The sequence below is a fragment of the Bombyx mori genome, chromosome 14 (genome assembly GCF_030269925.1).
Source record: "Bombyx mori chromosome 14, ASM3026992v2".
NCBI lineage: Eukaryota > Metazoa > Arthropoda > Insecta > Lepidoptera > Bombycidae > Bombyx > Bombyx mori.
The window spans coordinates 5,445,454-5,459,821 of NC_085120.1; the positions used below are offsets into that span (position 1 = coordinate 5,445,454).

Consider the following 14,368-nt stretch of genomic DNA (forward strand, 5'->3'; position numbering starts at 1 on the left):
GGCATACCCTCTTAAGCTACCGACGAATAGGTAGGGAAAAAACCCTTCAACCATTGATAAGGTTTCTCACTTTTCAAGTACGTAAATTTTAAATATACCTTATTATTACTATAATTGATATTAAAAAATAGAGGATACGCTAACATCCCTATTTCTAATCAGCCACCTCATAATATATTATTTTCATATAAACATTTTTGGTTTAAAATATAACGGTGATGAGCAAATTCCCCAAATAAAGCACAATTTTGTACAGCTTGAAAATGTTGACTGACGTAGATTTTTAAAACAATTACATTATCAAGAGCTTTGTTGTGTCAACCCTAATTTGGAACAACGTGGCACAGTGTAATCTACACAAGTTAAAACTCCCCGAGGTTGACTTTGCTGACAAATTTGTCTACAAAATAGTGAGATGGAGGCAAAAGAATGTTAGACGTAGCACAAGGAAGGTGGGATAAATTAAAAACAATATTGCATATAAAATGAATATATTTATTTATATATTATAATTTTGCAACAGTCGACAATTATATTTCGACGAGATAAGGCAAATTTTATTTAATATTTCTAATATTATTACTAAAATATACCTGCTAAAGCTGTTAAACAATATTTACAAATAATTTAGGACACGATCTGGTAATTTTCATAAAAACAACACTGTTACAAATTTGTAGAACGTGGAGTGTTTTTTCCCTGTAATTATAATTAATTCAATGTGTTTTTAATCATTAATATACGTTAAACAACAGGAAAAGTTATATAAATAGAAAAATAAATACAGACTTGTATTAAATTTGTATTTAACAATAAATAAATATTAAAAATAATTCACCGAATTATTTGAGTGCACAAATTACACTTGTAACTTCAAATTCAAAATCAATGCAATCACTAACAAAATAAGATTCCATAAATTTTGGAATACAACTGTTTTTTAAGTGATACATTAGCTCAGGTGACCATCGTGTGGTTCAGGCCACTGAATTTCTCGCCGGATCTTCTCAGTGGGTCGCGTTTCCGAACCGGTGGTAGGTTCTGCGAAGCACTGCTCTTACTAGGGCTAGTGTTAGCAAATTCGCCGAGCTGAGCCCCGTGAGCTCGCCTACTCGCTCGGCAAAACTGGTATAACCCCTCGAGGTTACCAGCATAAGCAGGAAAAAGTGGAAGTGTGGTTTAGCGGAACTGATAAACACCAAAACGTCAATATTGCTGTCGACTAAGTCATAAATATATCATATAATTTATAAATATATAATATCATAAACATAAATAATATTGGGTTTTCAATTGAATATGCAATTTCGAAAAGGGCACATGTCGCATATTTTGTCAAATACGTTTTTTCATATACATGTAGTTTTGAGGTTTACCTACTCCCATTTTATAATAATTTCAGTAATTCGCAATTGCTAATTAACACTAAAGTATATCTCAAAAGTGAATAATTTAAATTTTACACTGCTTTAGAAAATACTCAGTTTTTTTAATTTCCTGAACATTTTACATTTTCAGAGATGTGCCCTTTTCGAAATTGCATATTCAATTGCTTTAGCGTGACTCCTCTTCCCCGCACGACTCCAGCTGCGGAAACAATTAAGATGGTGGAACCCACCGCCAAAGATGTATAATAAATATCCGTAACACCACTAAAAAAATGGCTAGGTCCACAAACTACTTTTATGTTAACGATGACCAAATTATACCTATTTTTAAACGTTATTATACCAATGTTATGATACTTCATACATTCAACACATTTAGACTTCTTTTGGGATACGTTGAAGATAAGGTATATGCCATTGGCCATATGCCATATTATTATGTAATTGGCCCACAATCGATTGAAGGACTCGAAGGTGGAATACGTGAAGTTATCGTGGACGATGCAGCCACAAACGTGCGACCGAAATTTTCACAAAAATAATATCTCAAGGTGAGTGGCGCATTTACGTTGTAGATGTCTATGGGCTCCAATGACCACTTAATACAAGGTGGGCTGTGAGCTCGTCGACCCATCTAAGCAATAAATAAATAAATGGTACATACTGCCAGCGTAGCTGAGGCGGCCATTTGGCTAAAATTATTTTTTATTCCCTCCTCTTTAAAATTAAATCAACATCCGATGATATCGCTTAAAATACTCGTTATTTTTTTTAAATGACACCTCTAATCGATTCAGCCTATGTTATGTTACTAGGTATAATTTTGAAATAGTTAACAAAAAAAATATTCAATCAATAATAATAATCGTGACATTTATTAAAACATTTGTATATCTGCTAACAACTAATTTACAATAGTAACATACTCAGCGCAATAGAATGTATTAAAATTGAAAGTAATTCGATTTGCATTTAAGCAAATGTAGGTATATTGGTTGAAACGGCTTTGTGGAAAAACAAATGATCGCTACATTGGTGTTATCAGTTCACAGAACGTTCATTTAAATGTGATAATGTATGTCAGTATTTTTTGTCTTTATCAAATAGTTTATTTAGAATTTATTCAGAATTTTATTAAACACTACATACATATACTCGTGTAGTCCACACTCAATGTTTGCATGATCTAGATTATTCGTTCGATTAGTAATTTTTAGGAAATTATTCCTTAAATCCAACTTTACAGACTTGTCAGAACCTTTTGCGACTACATTCACTCTGATTGTAAGTAAAGTCATAGACAAACAGAGCTACCAAAAACTAAAAATCAATACTATGCGCTAGGGTAATGGAGCAAGACAAAAATATGTCTGCGTATGCCCGCGCCGACGAAGACTTGTGATTTTTTAGCACTTTCAATTCTGATTCGATTAACGAAATATTAAAAAACTTTTTTTTTATCGACATGAATACCCCGTATAGGAGATCGAAATCTTACGGTCCAACATAAGAATATTTTATAATAGTTTGAAAGAAACGACGAAAGGAATTATTAATGTATTTTATAATTAGAAAGTGATTTTTGATATAATATAAATTTAAATTTAAATGAATTTTCATCTTGCTTAAATCATCTAAGGCAAGTATTATATTATTATATTAAGTTTTCTTTGTCGTAAAATAGTCGTTACTACTATATAACAATTATTCAATATATTATCACCTTTATTGTTTTCCTCTATATAAGTATCAATTTTTTAATTTAACAATTTCATTTTAATTCTAGCAAATAAACGCCGGCAATTGAATTTTTACGCATTTACGAAAACTAAAAACACAACACAACTTTTTTATCAACATAGATACGCGAACTAGTTAGTCTACATCCCACGTTAATTTGACTGTTTCTATGGCCTTTAAATAACTATGTGGGCGTCGATTGAAAAACACATCAAGAAGAAGCTAATGCATGTTCCATTACAAAACAAATTCATAAGCTTACTTAACATTAAATACAGATTCATGCAATAAATATATGTTCGCATCAACACGAATAACAAATATTTTTTTATAACATTACTACATACTGGTAACCCACCTATAACACGGTAGATACGTTCCCTACAAAGTTCCGCGTTGTACGAAACCGTGTTATATAAAACTAGAAGCCAGCTTATAAAGAGGACAGTATTTTTTCTGAATGAAACATCTCAACTATGCCTATATTTTTACCTATTATACATAAAAAATAAGCAGTTAAATTGGTTATTCTTATATATCGTGTGTTCGTAGTGCATAATGTAATTTACTAAATAATTTAAAAAAAAATCTAGTTATCGCGTTGTAGAAGTACTGAGAATTTAGGGGATATTATTCTTTTCGTGTTGTAAAATACCGTGTTATAAGAAAGTTACCCGTATCATTTTTTTTTATCGTGGTACATAAACCAATACAAGGTTTATTACATACGATTTTATAATTACAAAAATATACAATTTTTTTTTACATGGCAAACCTTTCGTTATCTTTAATCCTAACTATTACACATACACAAACTGAATCTGTTTTCAATAAGAAATTAATACAAACCATCATATTTAATTCACTGATACAATAAATATTCAAACGATTAATATTTATTGTACGATTTTATTGATTGGTTAGATTTATCGATCACAAGTTTTAAAAACAATATATTTTTGTTCCCTACATTCGAAGCTTATCGTATTTAATACTATTCGGAAAATGTATTTGGAAGTAATTTGGTATTAAAACTATTTTCTAATATTTTTATTTGCATAATTAATATCTTCTTATTAAACACTAAAAACATAAGTACAAATAAATGATACTAAAAAAACGAGTTTTATAGTAAATTCGCAAGCAACACACACACCAGTCATTAAATTTACAAAAAAAAAAAAAAACTTCCACAAAAATTACAAATATTAAAGAAATTTGTAAATAGAGAGACTGCGAGTCGTTTTACGACCAGATCAATGACTTTTATGGCTTAGTTGCGCGTTTGTTTTGTAAATTTCACAACTTTAAGACATTCCTAACGAATTACGATTCTCTCTGTTCACGTCTGACTGAGAATATATACTAAATAAATGCGAGATTAAAAAGAAACAAAAAACCTTACATGACGTCACGTATTTTGTATTCAAAACGGGCCTGGGATAGAAAGGATAGAAAGAGACAAAATATATAGTAAGCTTGATCACTCGGTGTTTATTGCAACTGAAAGATGAAGAAAGAAGAAGAAAACATTCCTCGATCGTGAAGCTTCTAGAATGTGTATATATCAGTTTATCAAAATGAAGGCGGAAATATATATCGACTCTTGAAAGGCTAACGTGACTAAGCGACAATAACTGCTTTGTACATAAATGATAGGCAATAACCATATTCGATATGCAAAAAATATATATTTCTAGGTCTATTAAAATCATTTCAATCCTACAGCTAGATTCGTTAAAATAGATTTTTTTCAGGTATTTCAACTTTAAATTAGTCTACTGTAAAGTTCACGCATTACCGCTTAGTCACGTTTGCCTTTCAAGCGTCGATATGTTGATTGTTTTTTATACTATGGATGACGGTAGCTAATAATATTGTTAGATTTTATGACGAAAACAATCGTGACTTACTAGCAACACAAAATCGCATTATCTCCGACATCAGTAGACGACCTCAAAATTGCTATGCAACCTATCATTGGTCTAGGAATACCGCTATAAAAATACTAATAGGTAAACAGACACGAACACAAACAAAAAAAACAAAGAAATAACTGTAGTCATTAAACAAAAGAACACATAAAGACAATCAGTTTTTGGGAGTCTTAACGACGAAAGGAAAGATCTTCCACCGAGCGGGTGATATTTGCTCGGTAGACCGACGGTCCGAATGTTGTTGTTCGGAACTTGTATATATGCGCTTTATCTTGAAAATGTCGTAAGCGAGATTCAGGCATCTGTCAATTATCTTGCGTCGTATGATGGCTACCCGCCACATCACTCCCCTCCGAGACTGAAGGTCGTGTCATTTTTTTTTTAATTAGCGTTGTCCGTGCTGAGATTAGCTTGCAAGGGCCAGTGCTGCTCGAAGCCTGCGGTGAGTCGAGGCTGAGCTTGAATGCTGCGTGCGTGTCGCCAGTGCTGCTCGAAGTCTGCGGTGAGTCGAGACTGAGCTTGAATGCTGCGTGCGTGTCGCCAGTAGTCCATGTGTGCAGAGCTGCCACGCCGGAGATGTGTGACCCCAAGCGTTGATGATCCGGTCGTGGGCTGCGATGAACTGTTGCGGCGTGATGAGGCAGTGAAGTTGCGTGCCGTAGGACCAGGAAGCGCGGTGAGTCGGCTGCGATGGTCCTGTTGAGGCTGCGATGCTGGCTTGCTGTGGGACGACTGTCAATGACGTGCTTTTATCTGCGAGAATGCGGGGATTGTGGTAGCCGGAGTTCTTGATGCGCTGAAGATGAATCAGAAGGTTGCGATTGTTCCGTCGCAGGTCACCAGTTTTGGGGAGTTTACGACGAAAGGAAAGATCTTCCACCGAGCGGGTGATATTTGCTCGGTAGACCGACGGTCCGAATGTTGTTGTTCGGAACTTGTATATATGCGCTTTATCTTGAAAATGTCGTAAGCGAGATTCAGGCATCTGTCAATTATCTTGCGTCGTATGATGGCTACCCGCCACACAGTTAAAAACCAGATTTGGATGCAAGTGACGTCACACGTGGTGAAATTGTATAGAGGCGATTTTTTATCTTAAATCGGAACTGCCCGGTTTTGTGTTACTATCATTCGACGTCAACTAACACAATCTCTTGAATTCTGGATGCCACCACTTCCTGAACTGATAATAAGTATTGGGACTGGCCATTTTTTTGTTATTCAATGCCTTACAGAGAGCACAAACGTTGTCCACCTCCGAAGGGTCGTGGTACGTGTAGTGCTTCTTCCAACGGAAATATTCGGCGTACAACTTGTGATTTTTCATGAGTTTGTTCATAATTTCCGCAAGTTGAGCGGGCTTGTATCTTCTCCCGTCGATGTAAGAGCCAGGTGGAAGAAACCTGATTGAAGAATTATGTTTTAATTTCATAAGCAACTCGTAACTATCGGTAATTAAGACTATCTGTAAATGGCATCATAAATTTCATGCCTTTTTACAATTAATTAAAACGATATGATATTCTAATTTCAAAAAACAGCTCTTTAGGGTATCAAAAGATAAACAATTTGTTTCACATCACAAATAACTTTCAATCAATTTTCATAGCACCGTTTTTTCTTTAGCCCATTTAAACGAAGACCTTCCTCTAGGTTAATCTTATCAGTTACATAGGGTCAGAGACATGAGGTCTAAGCTGCAACTGTAAAAAGCCTGCCCCACACTTCAATCCGAAAGGAAATCGCGGTAAAAATAAAGGAAACGACACTTAGATCTACCTACTCACAATATGCCTAACAATCATAGCATTTCCATTTTAATTGTGTTATTCGTTCTGCCTTTATACTTCAATTAATTTTGTAAATGGTTTTAACCTATATTAAATAAAGTAACTTTCGTAATAGGAAACATCTATCTTCTATAAAAATGAATTGCTGTTCGTTAGTCACGCTAAAACTCGAGAACGGCGGTACCGATTTGACTAATTTTGGTCTTGAATCATTTGTGGAAGTCCAGAGAAGGTTTAAAATGTAGAAATGTTTAATATGAAAATGCTCGGAATTAAATAAAAATAACAATTTTGTTTTCTCTTTGATGTGTCCTCCGTCGGACGGATTCCTTTTGTTTGTTTTAAGCTTTTTTTATACAAAAGTTTAGGTCTTTTATTTATCGATTAAGGCACTACGAAGTCTGCCGGGTCAGCTAGTCATTGATATAAATACATAATTACCTACGCTCTTCGTGTGCGTGAAATTTGTCAATTAATATGGCGAAATAGAACATCGTATATGTATATGTAAATATATTTTTTTATTATTGCCCTTGTAGGCAGACAAGCTTACGGCCCACCTGATGGTGAGTGGTTACCGTCGCCCATGGACTTCAGCAATGCTAGGGGCAGAGCCAAGCCGCTGCCTACCGTTTAATACTCTCCACATGCCTCGTTTGGAGAAAGACATGTCATAGTGCTCGGGAAACACCGTGGAGGGGAGCTCATTCCATAGCCGGATGGTACGTGGCAATTTTATTGCTACATTGGAAATTAAAAAAGTTTATAGCCTACTTATAATCACCGATAAAATTAATGAAGTTTACGTTACTCACGGTACGTCGACAGATTTGTTAGAAACGACAAAACAAACTTACCTAGAATAATTCGCTCCGCCATACACTATCGGCACTACGTCATGCTGTAATGCAGTTAACAACTTCTCTGTGACATAATCTTCCGCAAACGTATTCTCTAACGATAAATAAAAATAGTAATCTTTTTCCAACAGCGAATGACAATCGTTATTCTTGTCCCTTGGACATTTTAACTTTCCACACGATCCGTAAATATCGATAGAATATTTAAATCGATTTAAGGCCCTTTGTAAATCATCCACAAATTTCTTTCGTCCGCTTTTACTCTTACAATTAGAGACGAACCAAGCAGCTGCTTTAGTCTTATTGGCAATTTTCAAGGACAGATCTTCATCAATCTCCGAAAAGTCGTCCGCCCATACCATTTCTTTCTTCGGACCAACGATCTCACCATTAATATTTCTTATTTGTATATATGGGAACGGAATATCTGAATCCAGTCTATAAGTGGCTGTCCAATTGAAAAACCCATCGAACTTTTCGCTGCAAACGGGAAAATTTTCCGCAGACTCCATGTTGAAGAACACATATTTCTGTTTTCCCGTACGGATTCTCGGCAAATCTGAACTTTTCATATTTCGACCATTGAACGCTATCCCGTCAAACTTCGTGAGATCGCCACCGAAGAATTTCCTGTCAGTTGTTATGTAGCAATTTATCACCGAGCAATTGTTTTTGAGGAAAGCCCGTTGACCTTGCCCGAGGAAATAAAAAGGAGCAAAATCTTGCCTTGTCCATAGCAGGATATACTTGATGAACTTCGGTAGCTTGCTAGTCTTCCTATAAACATCCGAATAACGGAGATCCTTGGAAACATTTTCGAGGGCTTCTTCTACGAGACTTGCAGTGACCCTGGACGATTCGGTATCACAGTAGAGCTGTATCCAAACTAGTGATAGGAAGAGGCTCGAACAGCTTACTAGAAAGAAGAATTTGATGGAAAGCGAGTGCTTTATGACATGTTTGGGAAAATAGATCTGGATACACCGTGGCATCTCGGACGCTTCATACTTGAGAACCAGCCGTGCGAGTTAGTCTCGGTCATTTGGACGCTGATTGTTACCAGAATATAGTCAGCACCTGAAAAGGAAAATACCTCAAAAAAACTACACTTCTGATAATAGCCTAGTTTAAGGTCGCAGTCACAAAAGAATGTGTAATTTGTTCAAATATGTTTTCAGGTATTTTCTTTCTATTCAAATGCGATATGAATATGCTTGATTGACTACAGTAATTAATTAACTCTATTTATGCAAACTTAAACAAAAGAATATCAACCTTTAAAGGAAAAAAACACGCCAATATTTTATTTCCTATGATATTTACGGAAATCTGCAAGAGTATAGTCGAGTCTCTGCCTGTCCCAACTAAATTGTATTTAATATTGAATTAAACTCATTCATACTTAAATATCTTTGTATTATTCAAGTCCATTTACTGCTACTAGTATTCGCTCAATCAAAATTTAACCCTAATCACTGACGCCTCAAGATTTTGACTCATTTTATGTATTATGTGTCTTGTGTTGTTTAGAATTTGAAGAATAACACAGACTTTTTTATATAAAAGATAAAATATGAAGCTCGTGTTTACTACCCATCGATTCCACTTTAAGAGTAGCTAGTAGTTTTGCGAAAATTGTTAATCAAAATATAGGAAATATTGGAATATATATTTTTTCAAAACTCTGTGAGCTAACGAGCCGTCCTACAAAATGATGGCTACCGTTATAGAATCTCAATGAAATGGATGAATTTCTCATGACTTGGTCACACAATCACCATATCGCGATCGATTCTGACTACTTTTTACAATTCAATTTTAACTAAACCAACTAAACCAATATAATACAAAATGGACGGTTTAAAGATAAAAGGTTTAAAGAGGCTCTTAGGGCGCATAATTCATCAAAATTACTAAAAAAAAACAGACTGAGAAAATACTTTTATTTGCCATTGAACATAGTGACACGGGTGACAATAGGTAGGAAAAAACAAAAGTGAAAAGTGAAATTTCGACCTCACGTCTCAAGGTGATATCTAAGGCCTGTGGTAATCACTTTACATCAGCCGAGCCGTAAGCTCGTTGGCCTGTAATTACAATTTAAAAAAAACTGTGTAGCTAATATTAAATACGTGAAAATTAAAGTCAAAAGAAACCAAAACTTAGTAAATGTTTTCTATGAAGATCGTTTTTAAAAGGAAAAACAAAAAATATAATGCTAAGCCCCAATAATAAGCCGAAATTTATATAAAACATAACCTTGCAAGTTTGGTCATTTGATTTTAAACCTAATGTTTGTTGTTCAAAGCACAAACCTCTTGTAGTACGCTTACGAAGCCCTGCTACAATCTTGCTATTTTACGACGGAAAAATTCAGAATCTGCAACTTCACACTGATACACTCTGACAGCTCAAATTTAATTTGGCCGGGTTATCGGCACATGCGCACTCCGGACGCGAAACATCGGCGAGATAAAATCGAGAAGTCCGTATGATTATTCAATAGTCTCGAGTTATAGATTTTATATTTATCATCGCTATTTGTTCATTTAATGTTTTGTGTTAATGTGTATGTGATTTGGACAGCGGTTTCAATGAGGCGTTAATGGCACAGGGACGCGGGGATCGGGGCTGCCGGACCAACACGGCGCGCGCTCTGAGACTGTCGTACTCATTCGCGGCCGGGCAAGGTCAATGAAATTTGTCAGACGACTTACGACTTTAGACGAGGTAACTAATAAGTAAGTTAACTCACGCAATATTCATTCTGCTACACTTGACTAGACCAAAATAATTAAAATTACAAAAAAAAAAAACAATTGCGTGTGTTTCGCTGGAGCACCGCCGACGGACTGTGTGTACTGTGATAATGTTTTTAGTGTTTTTCTGGCGTTATGAAATGTATCGACTCGGTATAATATTCCTACTTTAGCTAGTGTAGTTATGTGTGTAACTGCTGATTTGCGATTCACTCAATCGCACGCTGAGAATTTTTATTTACTTACGTACCTTGTACTGCAGAACTGAGACTTAGAACTCATGCCTCAAGGTGGGTGACGTTGGAAATATTGGTGTTGTTGAGGTCTATGGGCTCCGATAATCACTTAACACCGGGTGGTTCGTATCCTCTTTCACCCATTTAAGCCATAAAAAAAGTCAACTGCTGTGTACACCTAGTATATGGCATACTAATTGATTGTATGTATACACTATTTACTGTTATAAACTGCTATATATGTACATACAAAATGATATTTTGAAGGAAATAGATATGTTTTTAACACATTTACTAATCTGTGTCCAATGTAATTTTTTTCAACTTCAAGACATCCGATTAGCTCGTTTTGCACACACATCAAGAACCGTATTCAATACAATTATAACTGTTTTTTTTATAAATTAACACTATTAATGTTAAATTCGTCTTTACCCAACTTTGAGTCACACGACACACATCCACAAACACAACCGGTTGTGGTAAAATAAAAATGATAACGATAAAACTAAACAAACGATGTTTAAATGAGCAGACGACTTAATATCAAACAAAAATATTCATCGTTCATTGAATGCCTTTGAAATGTAATCACAAGAGACGCTGATTATAAACATTAAATGAATTATAATCGATGCGCGAACCGTATAGGTACCTTTAACCGACGAATGCGTAACAAAATAATCGGGAGTTGGAACTCAAAACAAACCAGATTACTAAATACCTTTGTATTACTTGAGTTTTTCAAAGAACTTTAAAAATATATTGGACACGATTTTGTACGGCACGGCTCCGATCGTGGCCAACAAACATACTGATGTAGGACGAACTGAGTATTAATTAGAACAAAACAGCCGAACCACTCCCCGCTTGATAAATTAGGTTGACCATTTGCGAAAAACGCCCTATTTTTTATTTTATACTTCAAGGAGAAACAACGATAAGTGCAAATTAAATTGTGTGTTAATTAATGGGTGATTCTGAGGCTGTCAGAATTTTCCACTCGTTAAATTATTGTTACAACTGTGATGGAAAGAGATGATCAAACAAAACTGTTAATGGACATTAAATAATAAGAATCAATATTTGTTGTTAAAAAAAGGCCTATGATAGATATAATACGAATTAAATACCTGATATATGAGGTTTCTGGGACAAATTCATTGTTACATTCGACGAGTATGTCTGTAAAATAAAAAACTGTGTTTTGTTATGTTTACAAATGAGAGTTTAGAGATGCTAGCAGAGTAGCCAGAATTTCAAGATTCTATCGATTCTGAAACTATTTCATTAACCATTTTCGTCGTCCTCAATACGAGGACTTATTTCTACCAATCAAAGTGACTGAAAATCAGCGCTGTTCGATTCATCGACTTTGAACAGCATTAGCTGAGCCACCTCTTTTTGCCTTTTCTTTTTCTTTCTTTATTTATCTAAATGTATTAATTTGGATCAGTGTGAAAGGCAATAAATGATTTTATTATTATAAGTATTAAGCAGTGCCTCGCCTAGAAAGACGGCAGGACACACTCCGGCGAGTTGGGCAACAATCGGCCGGAGCGTTAGGGACTATTGGGAAAGAAACCGGCGAACTATACGGGCATTGCCCAGCAAGACTGCTTTTTGCATTTCGGCCACCACCGACTTTTGGCTGAGACCAAGCCTCTCAAGATGTTATTATTATTATTATCAAATTCAACGAGACAAGCGTTTTCTTAGACAAACAATTAAATTAGCCTCGTTTATTATTTCATTATTGATATATAAAATAAAATACATAAAATAAAATACATCAACGCTTTTCGTTATTTTCTTGTTCCTTATGTCCCAGTGCTTAATGCGATAACCGCGCATTACCGTTGTAACAACCAGTCAGGAATCCTAACAGACATTAAAACACACCGTTCTCTTGGCAACAGATCAATCGGCCTTTTTAAAACTACGTACTAAATTGGAAAAGAATCTCAGCAGTTTTTCAGTCAACTTTTTTTAAATTGCTTAAATGGATGGACGTGCTCACGGCCCACTTGGGTGTTAATTGGTTATAAGAGCCCATAGACAACTACAACGGAAATGCCGCCCCTCACCATGAGACAAGAGTTCTAAGGGTCTCAGTTGTAATAGTACAATGGCTGCCCCACCCTTCAAACTGAAACGCACTATTTCTTCACGACCCAAACAGACAGGACGGTGGTACCTACCCGTGGAACTCACAAGATGACCTACCATCAGTAATTACGCAAATTATAACGTTTACGAGTTCGACTTTTATTATACGATGTTATTTATACCTTCACCATGGAAGTCATACGTGATCATTTGTTAAGTATGTCTTTCATTAGAAAAATTGGTACCCGCCTGCAGGATTGGAAGTTCTTTCGTATTTATCATCTCAGCCTATAGCTCTCCACTGCTGAACACAGGTCTCTCCAATGAATCTCCAGTGCGACCGGTTCGTTGCCACCTAAATCTCTCAAATCAAAAACTCATTCATCACTTCAATTTTACATTTCTGAAGAAGAAGCATAGCAATAGTGTAGTATAATATAGCATTATATAAATAGTATAGCAACCCTAACGCCTGCCGCGTCGGCAGCCGCGTCTGATCGCGCGCCGCGACCAATCAGGGACTCTCGTTGTCGGTTCCCGGCGCGATTCAAAGAGTAGCGACCGAGTGGCTTTCCTTTTGGCAAGCCGCGCGTGCGCCTTTACTGGCGCCTTCGATCAACAATAGTAACTAGATTTCGGGTCGGTGCATAAAATCCGTCTCGTCAAATAACAGCGCACTTGAAATGTGAGCTCTTATTTTGTTTAGTTCACTTCAAACACAGCCAATGTCAACCCGTCTCACAATACCGCAGTGTGTATTCAAAAGTTGCAAAAATAAGGCCCGAAAAAGCAATTTAACGGCCGGAATATCTTACTTTCGGTAAGTACATGAAGTATAAACTATATTGTAAGCTTTAAACTTATAAATAATATTAAATTTTGAACAAAATTACCGATTTTTAACCACCGCTACAAATGTTGGCCAACGCTCGGCCAACACATGGACAAACTTTTGCTGAACAGAACAGTTTCCATTTTTATTTTAGCTTTCCTAGCAATCACGTGTGCAGAATGGATCTCGATTGTCGCCAGAGAAACAAGAGATGACTTTTATAAGCCAGCTAAGATCTCCGCTTATTGACACTGGACATCTTTGCCTTCCGTGCTCACGGCTACTGAAACGTGGCCGAAACATTGTAATAAAAATACAACGCTTGAAACCGTTTAAACGTTGTTTTATTATGTGCACTGGTCGCGAAAACTTAAAAATATATATTAGACAAAAACGTAACGCTAATAAAATAATAAGTAATGTATAGATACTAACACACATACATTTCCAAAACATAAAAAGTAAACAACTAAACTTTTACTTTAATTCATTAATAAATTATTTTAGTGTTAAGCGCGACTCCCTTACCTCCTGTAGTAAATAGAAATCGGCATTTCAAGAAGCAAAAATAAATAAAGCAAAACGATGTTAGTTCTCAGAGCAATTAAGGGAAAAGTTACTTTATTTGTTGCCTTTAAGATTGATTTAACATTAAAAGTTGTTTAAAATATGTCTTTTTATTGGTAAGTGACAGGAGTAATTTATTGCTTTGCTCGT

The 14,368-nt window shown here is 35.5% G+C and overlaps 1 protein-coding gene and 1 long non-coding RNA gene across 6 annotated transcripts; one reads left to right on the forward strand and one right to left on the reverse strand.

Annotated features, from left to right (window-relative positions):
* Positions 1-474: 474 nt before the first annotated feature.
* On the reverse strand, positions 475-11,544 carry LOC101738068 (alpha-(1,3)-fucosyltransferase C). Of its 5 annotated transcripts, none has more exons than XM_012696269.4 (3): positions 11,435-11,544; positions 7,713-8,792; positions 475-6,468 (listed from the first exon to the last, which is right to left on the reverse strand). In XM_012696269.4, the coding sequence occupies exons 2-3, from the start codon at positions 8,705-8,707 to the stop codon at positions 6,207-6,209; spliced, it is 1,257 nt and encodes a 418-aa protein (XP_012551723.1). In that variant the 5' UTR covers positions 8,708-8,792; positions 11,435-11,544; the 3' UTR covers positions 475-6,206. The 5 variants fall into 5 exon arrangements, with proteins under 5 accessions (XP_012551723.1, XP_062528028.1, XP_037871234.1 ...); XM_062672044.1 differs by lacking the exon at positions 11,435-11,544 and adding an exon at positions 10,961-11,085; XM_038015306.2 differs by lacking the exon at positions 11,435-11,544 and adding an exon at positions 10,725-10,847.
* A 961-nt stretch (positions 11,545-12,505) lies between these two features.
* On the forward strand, positions 12,506-13,988 carry LOC134200092 (uncharacterized). Its single transcript, XR_009974849.1, has 2 exons — positions 12,506-13,639; positions 13,806-13,988. It is a non-coding gene; the product is annotated as an uncharacterized LOC134200092 (long non-coding RNA).
* Positions 13,989-14,368: the final 380 nt, after the last annotated feature.

Excerpts from the sequence above, each read along its gene's own strand:
- LOC101738068 (XM_012696269.4), bottom strand. The coding sequence starts at position 8,707 with ATGCCACGGTGTATCCAGATCTATTTTCCCAAACATGTCATAAAGCAC. Across the intron at positions 6,469-7,712 it reads GGCGGAGCGAATTATTCTAG|GTTTCTTCCACCTGGCTCTT; the intron begins GTAAGTTTGTTT and ends TTCTTCAATCAG.